A 14,265-nucleotide genomic window follows, 5' to 3' on the forward strand; every position below is an offset into this window, starting at 1 on the left:
GGGTTTTCTTGATTGCAGTGGAAGAAGTGTAGGTGAAGTTTGGGTGTTGGGGCAGTGAGTGGATGGAAAGAAACCTTTCAGAGTGCAGGTGGGTTTGAATACCTTGTGAAGTACAGCCGGGAGCCCAGGAGAGCCTTGGGTCAGGACAATGGAAAAGGCCAAGTGTGAAGTTCCTAGTGGACTCTTAATGTCTCCTTAACAAATGGTGATGATAGAGACTATTTTTAAAAATTATTATTTTTATTTTTTATAATTTTTCTATTTTCTTAGAGATAAGGTGTTGCTCTGCCACCCAGACTGGCATGCAGTGGCATGATCATTGCTAACTTGTCACTTTGTACTCCTGGGTTCAGGTGATCCTCTCACCTCAGCCTCCAGGGTAGCTGGTGTTGCCCAGGTTGGTCTTGAACTTCTGACCTCAAGGGATCCTCCTGCCTCAGCCTCCTAAGTTGCTGGGATTACAAATGTGAGCCACCACACAGTGACTATTTTTAGAGTGGTTTTTGTTTGGATTAAAAATGAGAATAGTAGAAACCTGGAGATGTGAGAAGGCTGACAGGTCAGATATGAGATCAGACATCTATCATTTTAAAAAGGGCATGTCCACTGACCTTATCAGGAAGTCAGAGATAAGGAATTGCATGAGAAGGAATTGAATGACTGGGTAGAGGTCAGAGATAGAATCATAAATATGGGAAGGGAATAATTTGATTGGAGATGGTAATAGGGGCCAGGGGATTGTTTTTCAAGACTGTTGGGTGGGTAGACAAGATGCCCCTGGACAGGCCTAGGTGTCCAAGGAAGGCCGTCCTCTCATGGTGCATCCAGAATAGAGGCTGCTGTTCTCGCTCTGTTCAGGTGTCTTCTTTGTCTGGTCCCTTTCAGTCTTCACCTTGGAAAAGTACACATTTAAAATGGCCTATTGATCCACCTGGATAGTGGTTAAACAGGCGCTCACTTTATTCATTAGTTCTTTCTGCGCACCTTTCTATACATATTGGGGTTGAAAACCAATGAAAGAGAAAAACCTCTAGTGGAGCCCTGGTCACTGGTGCACTGTGTGCCCGCAGTCCACACACACACACACACACACACACACACAGAGACATACGCGCACACACATGCACGCATGTGCACACATATACAAACACATACGCACACGCACACACGCATGCATACACACACATACACAGGTACACACATACACAGACACACACACACACAAACATACAGACACATACACACATATACACATACAGACACATACACATATACACATACACACACATGCACACATATACACACATACATGTACACACACATACACATACGCAGACACATACGCAGACACACGTACGCACACACATACACACAGACACATACGCACACACACGCACGCACACATGCACACATGCGCGCACATGCACACACGCACACATACACACACATACACATACGCACAGACACACATGCACACACATACACATACGCACACAGACACATACACATGCACACATATACACGCACACACATATACACAGACACACGCACGTGCTGCCCCGTTTTCTTGCCCCCACGCACAGCGTGGCTGCTGGCTTAGCCTCCTGCTTTCCAGGGCTCTGCACAGGCTTGGAAAGCTAAGCGACCCAAGACACCGTGGTGGCCTTATCATCATCAGCTTCCTCTGCTCGTCTCCTCCATTCCAGTGGTCGTGGAGTCGGACTTTGTGAAATACGAGGGCAAGTTTGCAAACCACGTGAGTGGAACCCTGGAGACCGCACTGGGGAAGGTCAAACTGAACCTGGGGGGCAGCAGCCGTGTGGAGAGCCAGTCTTCCTTTGGAACCCTGAGGAAGCAGGAGGTGGATTTGCAGCAGCTCATCAGAGACTCTGCTGAGAGGTAAGGAGACTTCTGTTTGGCATTTTGGATTTTGACACATCTCACATTTAAAGGTCATTCAGTTGGACCTTTGTTAAAAGGGCGACAGATTTGATCTCTGCTGATCAATAAACGTGTATTGAATGCACTTATGCTGAAATTTCATGGGGAGCACATTCTTTAGTCTGGAATTGCTTGACTGTTCTTAGCCTGAGGCGGGGAGACTTGGGAAGCACTTTCAAAGGATGTTACTTCAGGCAAATATGTACTTCCTTCAATCACATGATTGGTAAAATGCCAACGGTGAAAATGCTCTGTCCTGCATTTTTGAATATTAATTTTAGAAGCCAGGAAGTCATGACCCCCTTCTGACTCTACAATTTTCTGATGAAAAAAAGAAGAAAGCAAGTGAGAGGTGCATAAAAAAGCTCGAAAAGAAGAGCTGTTTTTAGTTTTTGAAGTCTTAAAGAAAACCCCACATTTATTCATTGTTTGGCTTTCGGTAAATACATCTTACCACAGTATGAGTCATCATTATTCTTACCTTATGTTTATTCAACATTCAAAAAATAATTTATCAAGTGCATCCTATGTGCTGTGTACTATTCTACACTCTGGGGAGGCCGCAGAGAGCAAAATGCCCAAATGTCTGCCTTGCATTCCAGTGAGGAGAGACACCAAACATACAACTAAAGTAAAATGTGCAGTAGGTTGATGGGAATCGGCAACAGTGAGAGGGGCTAGGATGTGCTAGGAATGAGGGCTATGAACCTATAAAGTGGCCAGAGAAGGTGTCATGGAGAAGCTGGCATTAGGACAAAGCCCTGCAGGAGGGGAGGGAAGGCACAGGAACATCTGGGCAGGAGGCTCTGGGCAGTGGCCAGGGTGGCCTGTGCCCAGTGAGCGAGGGGAGGGCAGGAGAGGAGAGTTGGAGGGGCTGAAAGGGATGGGGCGCCAAGACCCACAAGACCTTGAAGGCCACTGGCGAGGCTCACACTTACTGAGAGCCAGTGGAGGGTTCTGGGCAGGGAAGCGGCGTCATCTGATGTATTTTTTAGAAGGATCATTCTGGCTGCTGAGTTGAGAAGAGACTGGATGGGCAGCAGCAGGGAGTCCAGTTGAGAAGTTATTACAGTAATTCAGCAGGGATGATATTTCAGTTTGTACAGTAACGTGTGCATTTTCCTGTGTAATTTTATGGCCCTTTATTCTTTTAAAGCAGAAATTCAAAGCCAAATAAATTAAGAGAAAATTCACTTGTATTTAAGTATGACTGGCTTATTTCATCTTTGCAACACTTTAAAGATTATATGGAATATTAAATATGTGCTCATTCCACAAAATTATGTTTAAAAATTAATAAAAAGTATGATAAAACTCACATAGCGTTAGGTGGGTGGATTTTATTGAGGGTGCCTGGGCAACTGCCATCTTCAAGTCCCAAGCCCCTCCCCAGTAACCACCCATGCTTACTGGAGCTGAAGGACCATGGCTGTGTGTTTACTGCCTACTGGCACGTTCTAGGACTCCGCAATCACACAAAGCTCTGACTCCACCAGGGGTTCCGTTTTGGTCAGAGAATTTGAAGTTCTGTCTGGAGCTCCAGATAGAAAGGACAGCTGCCTCTGTCTCTGGCAGTCATGATTTATTTTCCTTTCTCTACAGCTTATCTTTGCTACAGTGCCATTTTTCTTCTCAACTGCAATTGTCAGAACACACTAGAAACATATTTGATATTTATCTGAAATGAAAATTTGAGTGTCTTACATTTTCATTTGCTAAATCTGGTGTCACTGGGGAAGGGGAAAAGGGAAGTGGAGAGAGCGTCTTCTCTGCTCCCTCAGTCTCACGCAGCCCTCTCTAGCTTAGCTGCATTTTGTAGTCTCGTTATTTCTATTTCAAGAAGCACAGTTTGGCAATGCTCTATAATCACATTTCTCGATACAGGTTTTTAAACACTCTTCATGATTCAGGTGTAGAAGCTCTTGCCAAAAGGAAGCATATGAGGAGGGTCGGCGACAAGAGATGGGAGAAAACCATTCCCGAGAGAAAGAAACCAGAGCCAACAGTTCTGACTGGAGGAAGAGGGAGTTGGGGCGGGGGAGGATAAGGAAAGGAGCATCCGCAGAGCACCTACTGTGTGCCAGGCACTTTATATGCAGCCTCTCCTTGACTCTGCACAGCCGTCTCCTTTTATACTTAATGGCACCAAGGCTCAGGAAGGAGAAATAACTTGTTCCCAGACACAGAGCTCAGTTTGGATGCTGGTGCTGGGATTCAACCCAGGATTTTCTGGCTCCAAAGCTCCTGTTCTTTCCTCTAAATCATGTAAAAGTCATTAAAATGATAGCACAGAACGTAAAGGCCGAAGCACGAACCTGAGTCCCTGGGGAGGATACCTGGTGGGTGAATCATGGAATAGAAACCGTCCTGGGCAGGTACATGTGCATGGCGAGGCCTGCTCACCCAGAGGTGCCTGGACACAGGGATGAAATCACTTGGATTCGGGAGTCCTGTTACTTTTAGCAGTAATGGGGGAAGGGATGCCCTGGGGAGTGGTGCCACCAGAAGCATGATAAAGAATAAATACAAGGACTAGAAACCAAAAAGGAATCTTATCACAGAATCACTTCGCTCTTGTTAGCCTGCTAGGAGGAAAAGGTGAACTATAGGGGAGGGGAGGACAGGCGCGGGAAGGGAAGACTTCTGCTCCTGGCGTGGAGCTCAGTAAAGCTAACATTCTTGTTACTTCATGCTGGAGTAATAAATTCTTGTCCATGTTGTCTGCCTGTCTTTGGACTCCCATAACATCGTTGGGATTGATAAGGTGTTGTTGATATATGCCTGACTTGGGGAGTGGCAGTTCGTCATGCTTAAGAACTGTACATTCCTGAGGGCTTATTTACAGTCACTTTTATTTCAGGTCATTTAGATAACTTGTCATCTGCATACAAGTTATTTTAGGCCTCAGAAATCAGAATATTAGCTTTATTGTCTATGAAATGTGTGTACATGTCAAAAACAAACTTTGTCCTTGAAAAAACAAGCCTGTGCTGGGCAGGAAGGCATTCCACAGAAATTAACCTTCCAGATACCTGGAGCTGACCCCTTTGAATGCAATCTCTGTGCAGATCTTAGCATTCTTGATGGAAACCATTCTAAGATATATCACATACTTTTTTTTTTTAATGGAGAATAACAAATTTATTGAGTCTTTTTCATAGTGACTCGGATTCGTGTGATAAGCTCTTTCGTTTTTGTGTTTAATAAGCTCTTTCATTATTCTGTAATACGCTCTTTTCATTTGTTTACCTTGTCTTCCGTGGTTAGTTGCCATTTGTCACTACCGTAAGTATAAAAGCCACAGCCCACCCCACTTCTGCCGCCAGCTTGTTGCTTCTAATTTCCTAGGGTCTGGTAAGTTTATTCCTGGTTGACTTGGTAAGCCACTTCTGCCCTTGGGCTCAGTTTCCCCAGCTGTAGGTGAGATAGTTGGACTAGATGATCTCTGAAGGCTTTCTGCTGGCTGAATGTCTGGAAGTGAGTGGACTCTGGAGTGCGCACACCTGTCAGCTCCTTTCCCTGAGTTCTGGGCCTCGGCCCTGGCTGTTTTCCAGAGACCGTGCTATGTTATGCTTTCCTGGCTATTTGGGGATTCAGGAGGGTGTTACCATAAAGGCACATCCCACTTTTATTCTTCGTCATACTGTAAAGGGAATTTTGGTAAAGCAGATTACATTTTTCTATGCACATACAGTAATGAGAAATTTGGTTCTTTATTAGGAATTCCAAATTAAATAAATTATATATGAAACCAGTATATTAATGCAATGTTATGACAATGATAAATCTTCATAATTATTTTAAATGTTTTAAAATTACACTGAATATATATATATACACACACACATATATTTATGGGATATATGACATATTTTTTAATGAGGAATTTTTTTAATGGGAAAATATATCTCAGAGGTTTTGATACAGGCATACAATGTATAATAATCACATCATGGAAAATGGGGTATCCATCACCTCAGGCATTTATCCCTTGTGTTACAAGCAATCCAATTATACAGTTTTAGTTATTTTAAAATGTACAATTAGGCCGGGTGTGGTGGCTCACGCCTGTAATCCCAGCACTTTGGGAGGCCGAGGCAGGTGGATCACGAGGTCAGGAGATCGAGACCATCCTGGCTAACACGGTGAAAACCCGTCTCTACTAAAAAATACAAAAAAAATTAGCCGGGCGTGGTGGCGGGTGCCTGTAATCCCAGCTACTTGGAAGGCTGAGGCAGGAGAATGGTGTGAACCCGGGAGGCGGAGCTTGCAGTGAGCTGAGATCGCTCCACTGCACTCCAGCCTGGGCCTTAGAGCACGACTCCGTCTCAAAAAAAAAAAAAAAAAAAAAAAAAAAAAAAAAGGTTCTATTAAGTTATTATTGACTTTAGGTATCCTAAAGTTATGCTATCAAGTACTAGATTTTATTCATTCTTTAGGTATCCTAAAGTTATGCTATCAAATACTAGATCTTATTCATTCTTTCTATTTTTATTGTACCCATTAACTATCCTTGCATCCCCCTACCACTCTCCCACTACCCTTCCCAGCCTCTGGTAACCATCCCTCTACTTTCTATCTCCTTGAGGTCAATCATTTTAATTTTTAGTTCAACAAATAAGAATATGTGAAGTTTATCTTTCTGTGCCTGGTTTATTTCACTTAACATAATGACCTCCAGTTCCATCCCTGTTGTTGCAAAAGACAGAATCTTACCTTTTTTTTTTTTTTTTTTTTGAGACGGAGTCTTGCTGTGTCACCCAGGCTGGAGTGCAGTGGTATAATCCTGGCTCACTGCAAGCTCCGCCTCCCGGGTTCAAGCAGTTCTCCTGCCTCCGCTTCCCAAGTAGCTGGGATTGCAGGCGCCCATCACCAAACCTGGCTAATTTTTGTATTTTTAGTAGAGATGAGGTTTCACCATATTGGCCAGGCTGGTCTTGAACTCCTGACCTCATGATCCACCTGCCTCAGCCTCCCAAAGTGTTGGGATTACAGGCATGAACCACTGTGCCTGGCCCAGGATCTTATTCCTTTTTTAGCTAAATAGTAGCCTATCGTATATATTTACCACATTTTCTTTATTCATCTGTTGAGGATTAGGTTGTTTCCAAAATCTGACTATTGTGACTAGTGCTGCAATAAATGTAGGAGTGCAGATAGCTCCTCAGTGTACTGATTTCCTTTCATTTGGGTATATATCCAGCAGTTGGATTGCTGGATAGTATGGTAGCTCTTTTTTTAGTTTTTTGAGGAATCTCCAAATTGTTCTTCATAGTGTACTAATTTACATTACATTTCAACCAACAGTGTACAGGCATTCCCTTTTTTCCACATTCTTATCAGTTTTTATTGCCTTTTGGATAAAAGCCATTTTAACCAGGGTGAGGTGATAACTCATTGTAGTATTGATTTGCATTTCCCTGATGATCAATGATGTTGAGCACCTTTTCATATGCCTGTGTGGCATTTGTATGTCATCTTTTGAGAAATGTGTATTTAGATCTTTTGCCATTTTTAATAAGATTATTAGACTTCTTTTCCTACAGAGTTGTTTGAGCCCCTTTTATATTCTGGTTATTAATCTCTTGTCACATGGATAGTGTACAAATATTTTCTCCCATTCTGTGAGTTGTCTTTTCATTTTGTTGATTGTTTCATTGCTGTGCAGAAGTTTTTAACTTGATATGATTCCATTTGTCCATTTTTGCTTTAGTAGTTTGTGTTTGTGGCATGTTACTTATGAAATCTTTGCCCAGTTCAATGTCCTAGAGAGTTTCCTTCATGTTTTCTTGTAGTAGTTTCATAGTTTGAAGTCTTAGATTTAAGTCTTTAATCCATTTTGATTTGATTTTTGTATATGGTGAGAGATAGTCTAGTTTCATTCTTCTGCATAGGGATATCCAGTTTTCCCAGTACCATTTATTGAAGAGGCTGTTCTTTCTGCAATGTATGCTGTTGGCACCTTTATTGAAAATGAGTTCACCATAGATGTATGGATTTATTTCTGGATTATCCATCCCATTCCATTGGTCTATATTTTTGTTTATATGCCATTACCATACTGTTTTAATGACTTTAGCTCTGCAGTATAATTTGAAAGTCAGGTAATGTGATTCATCCAGCTTTGTTCTTTTTGCTCAAGATAGCTTTGGCTATTCTGCATCTTTTGTGGTTCCACATACATTTTAGGATAGTTTGTTTCTATTGCTGTGAAGAACATCATTGGTATTTTGTAGGGATTGCATTGAATCTCTACAAAGTATAGGTAACTTTGAGTAGTATGGACATTTTAACAATATTTATTCTTCTGATCCATGAACATGGAATATCTTTCCATGTTTTTTTGGTGTCCTCTTCAATTTCTTTCATCAGTGTTTTATAGTTTTCATTGTAGAGATTTTTCACTTCTTTGGTTAAGTTAATTTGTAGATATTTACTTTTATTTGTAGCTATTGTAAATGGAATTATTTCCTTGATTTCTTTTTTCAGATTGTTCTCTGTCGTTGTATAGACATGCTACTGATTTTTGTATGTTGATTTTACATTCTGCAACTTTAGTTAATTTGTTTATTGGTTCTAATAGTTTTTTGGTAGAGTCTTTAAGTTTTTCCGAATATAAGATCATGTTTTCTGCAAACAAGGATCATTTGACTTCTTCCTTTCCAATTTTAATGCCTTTATTCTTTCTCTTGTCTGATTGCCCTAGCTAGGACTTCCAGTACTATGGTGAATAACAGTGGTGAAAGTGGGCATCCTTATTGTGTTCCAGATCCTAGAGGAAAGGCTTTCAGTTTTTCCCCATTCAGTATGATACTAGCTGGTGGGTCTATCATATATGGCTTTTATTGTGGAGCTATGTTCCTTCTATGTGCAGTTTTTTATCTTGAATGGATGTTGAATTTTATCGGGTGCTTTTTCAGCATCAGTTGAAATAATCAAATGGTTTTTATCCTTCATTTTGTTGATATAATGTGTCACACCGATTTGCATATGTTGAACCATCCTTGCATCCCTGGGATAAATCTCACTTGGTCACGATCTTTTTAATGTATTGTTGAATTCATTTTGTTAGTATTTTGTTGAGGATTTTTGCATCACTGTTCATCAGGGATACTGGCCTATAGTTTTCTTTTTTTTTTTGATGTGTCTTTGTCTGGTTTTGGTATCAGGGTAATACTGGCCTTGTAGAATGAGTTTGAAAGTATTCCCTCCTCCTCTGTTTTTTGGAATAGTTTGAGTAGGATTGGTATTCATTCTTTTTTAAATGTTTGCTAACATTCAGCACTGAAGCCATGAGGTTTTTCTTGGCTTTTCTTTTCTGGGAGACTTTATTTTGGCTTTGATCCCATTACTTGTTATTGGTTTGATCAGGTTTTGGATTTCTTCATGGTACAATCTTGGTAGGTTTTGTGTCTAGGAATTTATTCATTTCTTCTAGGGTTTTCCAATTTATTGGTGTATAGTTACTCATAGTAGCCTCTAATGATCCTTTGAATTTCTGTAGTATTAATGTAATGTCTCTTTTCTCATGTTTGATTTTATTTGGGTCTTCTCTTTTTTCCTTAGTCTGGCTAAAGGTTTGTCAACTTCATTTATCTTTTTTCAAAAACAAACTTTTGTTTCATTAATCTCTTGTATTGTTTTCCTCATTTTAATTTGTTTTTATTCTAATCATTATTATTTCTTTTCTTCCACTAACTTTGGGTTTAGTTTGATCTTGATTTTCTAGTTCTTTAAGATGCATTGTTAGACTGTTTATTTGAAATTTTTCTACTTTTTTGATACATGTACAGCTATAAACTTACTCTTACTACTGCTTTTGATGTACTCCATAGGTTTTGCTGTTGTGTTTCTGTTATCATTTGTTTCAATAAATTTTTCAATTTCTTTCTTAGCGTCTTCATTGACTCACTGGTCATTCAGGAGCATGTTGTTTAATTTCCATGTATTTGCATAGTTCCAAAAATTTCCCTTGTTATTGCTATGTAGTTTTTTTATTCCACTGTGGTCAGAGAAGATACTTGATATTATTTCAATGTTTTGGATGTTTGGAAACTTGTTCTGTGGCCTAACATATGGTCTATCCTTGTGAATGATCCATGTACTGAGGAAAAGAATGTGTATTCTTCAGTTGTTGGATGAAATGTTCTGTATATATCTATTAGACCCGTTTGGTCTGTAGTGCAGATTAAGTCTGGTGTTGATTTTCTGTCTGGATGACCTGTCAAATGCTGAAAGTTAGGTGTTGATGTCTCCAGGTATTACTGCATTAGGGGCCTATCTCTCTCTTTAGCGTTAATGATATTTACTTTATATATCTGGGTGCTCCAGTGTTGGGTACATAAATATTTACAATTGTTATATCCTCTTGCTGAATTGACCCCTTTATCATTATATAGTAACCTTCTTTGTCTCTTCTTATAGTTTTTGTCTTGAAATCTATTTTGTCTGATATAAATATAGTTACTCCTGCATTTTTTTGGCTGCGATTTGCATGGGCTATCTTTTTCCATCCCTTTATTTTCAGTCTATATGTGTCTTTATAGGTGAAGGGTGTTTCTTGTAAGCAACAGATCATTGGGTCTTGTTTTTATTTTGTTTTTAATCCATTTAGCCAGTGTATGTCTTTTGATTGGAGAGTTCAGTTATATTCAATTACTATTGATAAATAAGGATTTACTCTTGCCATTTTATTATTTGTTTTGTGGTCTTCTTTCTTTGCTTCCTGTCTTCCTTTTAGGTGATTTTCTCTGGTGGTATGATTTAATTTCTTGCTTTCTATTTTTTGTGTATCTGTTGTAAGTTTTGTGTTTGAGGTTGCCATGAGGCTTGCAAATACTATTCCATTATTGTAACCCATTATTTTAAGCTGGTAACAACTTAACACTGCTAGCATAAACAAATAAACAAAAAGAAAATAAATACAAACTCCACACCTTAACTTTGTCCCCCTGCTTAACTTTTTCCTTTTTTTCCCTATTTATATCTTATAGTACAGTCTGTATCTTGAAAAGTTTTTGTAGTTTTGATTTATTTATTTATTTTTAAGATAGAGTTTTGCTCTTGTCACCCATGCTGGAGTGCAGTGGTGCGATCTCAGCTCACTGCAACCTCCACCTCCTGGGTTCAAGTGATTCTCCTTGCCTCAGCCTCCTGAGTAATTGGGATTACAGGTGTCCGCCACCATGCCTGGCTAATTTTTTGTATTTTTAGTAGAAACCGGGTGGGGTGGGGGGAGGTTTCGCCATGTTGAGCAGGCTGGTCTCGAATTTCTGACCTCAGGTGATTCGCCTGCTTCGGCCTCCCAAAGTGTTGGGATTACGGGCATGAGCCACTGCGCCCAGCCCTGTAGTTATTATTTTTAATTGGTTCATCTTTTTGTCTTTCTGCTTAAGATATGAGTAGTTTACATACCACAGTGACAGTGTTATAATAGTCTGTGTTTTTTCTGTATTCTTGCTATTACATTTTGGGGTTTCAGATGATTTCTTATTGCTCATTAATGTCCTTTCTGATTGAAGTACTCTCTTTAGCATTTCTTGTAGGATAGATCTGGTGTTGATAAAGTCCTTCAGCTTTTTTTTTTTTGTCTGAGAAAGTCTGTATTTCTCCTTCATGTTTGAAGGATATTTTTGCTGAATATCCTATTCTAGTGTAAATGATTTTTTCCTTCAGCACTTTAAATATGTCATGCCACTCTCCTGGCCTTTAAGACTTCTGCTGAAAAGTCTGCTGCCAAACATATTGGAGCTCCATTGTATGCAGTTAGTTTCTTGCTGCTTTTAGGATCCTTTCTTTATCCTTGATTTTTGGGAATTTGCTTATTAAATGCCTTGAGATAGTCTTTTCTGAGTTAAATCTGCTGGGTGTTCTATAACCTTCTGGTACTTAGGTATTGCTATCTTGCTCTAGGTTTGGGAAGTTATCTGCTGTTATCCCTTTGAATAAACTTTCTACCCCTATTTTTCCTCTCCTTCCTCTTTAAGGCCAATAACTCTTAGATTTGCTCTTTTGAGACTATTTTCTAGATCTTGTAAGTGTATTTCATTCTTTTTTATTCTTTTTTTCTTTTGTCTCCTCTGATGTATTTTCAAAAATCCTGTCTTCAAGGTCACTAATTATTTCTGCTGCTTAATTCTGCTATTAAGAGACTCTGATGTGTTCTTCAGTATGTCAATTGTGTTTTTCAACTCTGGAATTTCTGTTTGAATCTTTTCAATTATTGCAATCTCTGTTAAATTTATCTGATAGAATGCCAAATTCCTGTCGGTGCTATCTTGAATTTCTTTGAGTTTCCTCAAAACAGTTATTCTGAATTTTCTGTTTGAAAGGTCACATATTTCTGTCTCTCCAGGATTGATCTCTGTTGCCCAATTTAGTTTGTTTGGTGAAGTCATGTTTTCCTGGATTGTCTTGATGCTTGTGTATGTTTGTCAGTATCTGGGCTTTGAAGATTTAAGTATTTATTGCAGTTTTTGAAATCTGGGCTTGTTTGTACCCATCCTTCTTAGGAAGACTTTCCAGGTATTCAAAGGTATTTGGGTGTTGTCATCCAAGTTTTTTGTTACTGCAGCTGCATCTGCATTAGAGGACACCCAAAGCCCAGTAACTTTGTGGTTCTTATAGACTTGTAGAGGTACCACCTTGGTGGTCTTGTATAAGATACGGAAGAATTCTGTGCATCACAGGCAGAGACTCTTGTTCTCTTTCCTTACTTTCTCCAAAACAAACTGAGTTGCTGTCTATGCTGAGCTGTCTGGAGCTGGGGGAGAGGTGACACAAGCAACTGTGTGGCCACCACCACTGGGACTTCTCTGGTCAGAACTGAAGCCACCACAGCTCTGGGTCTTGCCCAAGGCCTGTTGCAACCACTACCTGGCTACTGCCTATGTTTGCTCAAGGCCCTAGGACTGTATAATCAGCAGGTGGGGAAGCCAGCCAGGCTTGTGTCCTTCCCCTCAGACACAAGGTGAGTTCCCTGGGGCCCCAGGTGGGTCCAGAGATGCTGTCCAGGAATCAGGGCCTGGAGTTGGAAACCTTAGAAATCTATGTGGTGCTCTATTCTACTGTGGCTGAACTGGCATTCAAACCACGGGACAAAGTCCCTTCACTCTTCCCTCTCCTTTTCCCAGGCAGAGGATTCCCACCTGTGTCCACCAGCACCACAGGCCCACAAGAAGCACTGCCAGGCTACCGCCCATATTCACTTAAGGCCAGGGGCTCTTCAGTCAGCTTGTGGTGAACGCTGGCAGGTTTGAGACTCACCCTTCAGGGCAGTGGGGTCCCTTGTGGGCCTGGGTAGGTCCAGAAATGCCATCCAATTCTCCTGGAATTGGAGACTTGAAGGGCCTGCTTGGTGCTCTGCCCCACTGTGCTTAGCTGGTACCTAAGCTGCAAGACAAAGTCCTCTTTGCTCTTCTCTCTGCTTTTCTCAAGCAGAAGGAGTCTCTCCTCATAGCCAGCACAGCTGTGAAAGTGCCGAGTCACACCTGACCACAGCTGGGTGAGCATGTCTCAGTCTCACCCAAGGCTCATGGCATGGATTGCTTGGTTACCACTGCCGATCATGCAGGGCCCAGGGCTCTTTAGTCAGAAGAACAAGAATCCCATCACAACTGCATCTTTCCCTTAAGGCAGCAGGTTACTTTCTGGCCCAGGGTGTGTCTAGAAATGTTTGGCAACTAGGGCCTGCAGTGGGGGCCTCCCAACTCTGCCTGTTGCCCTATCCTGCTGTGGCCGAGCTGGCATTCTGGTTACAGTACAAAGTCCTTTTTCCTCTTCCTTCTCCTCTCAAGCAGAAGGAAGGGATCTCTTTTGGAGCTGCATGCTGTGCTGCTTGGAGTTGGGGGAGGGTTGGAGCCAGCAGTCCCTTTGCCACCCTGGCTGGTGTCTCAGTAGGTCATGTACCCACCCCCCAAATCCACTGGCTCTGAGCCCAGCAAAGCTCTAGGACTTGCCTAGGAGCTGCAGTCCTCGTGGCCTAGACTGCCTTTCTAGTTTATTTAGAACACCAAAGCACTTTAGCCCATGGTGGCAAGGCTTGCCAGAACTCAGTTCTGACCACTGGGATGGGTGATTCTCCTCTGGCTAGGGCTGGTCTAGCCACTAGCTGGTCTCAGCCACTGGGCGCTGGCTGAGTTCTGCCCAGTGTTGGCAGCACTGAGTTCCAATGCAAAATCCCACAGTTGCTGTGCCCTCCCTCCCACAGCACCCAGCTTTCCCTCTGTGCCACATGGCTGCTGCCCAGAGATAGGGAGGGGTGGTGTTGGCAATAAGACTGCCTTTCCTACCCTCTTCAGTGCCTCTTTCAGCAAAATGAGGTGA

General features: G+C 41.4%; 1 protein-coding gene across 2 annotated transcripts in view; it reads left to right on the forward strand.

The window, feature by feature from the left end:
- Window positions 1–14,265, forward strand: part of GSDME (gasdermin E) — a 60,265-nt gene that overhangs the window by 12,285 nt on the left and 33,715 nt on the right. For both annotated transcript variants that reach the window (XM_007981857.3, XM_007981855.3), the window contains exon 3: window positions 1,707–1,899. In XM_007981857.3, coding sequence (XP_007980048.3) covers window positions 1,707–1,899 — 193 coding nt within the window. The remainder of the gene's footprint in view (window positions 1–1,706; window positions 1,900–14,265) is intronic.

This window comes from Chlorocebus sabaeus, chromosome 21 (assembly GCF_047675955.1).
Source record: "Chlorocebus sabaeus isolate Y175 chromosome 21, mChlSab1.0.hap1, whole genome shotgun sequence".
NCBI classification, from domain to species: Eukaryota; Metazoa; Chordata; class Mammalia; order Primates; family Cercopithecidae; genus Chlorocebus; species Chlorocebus sabaeus.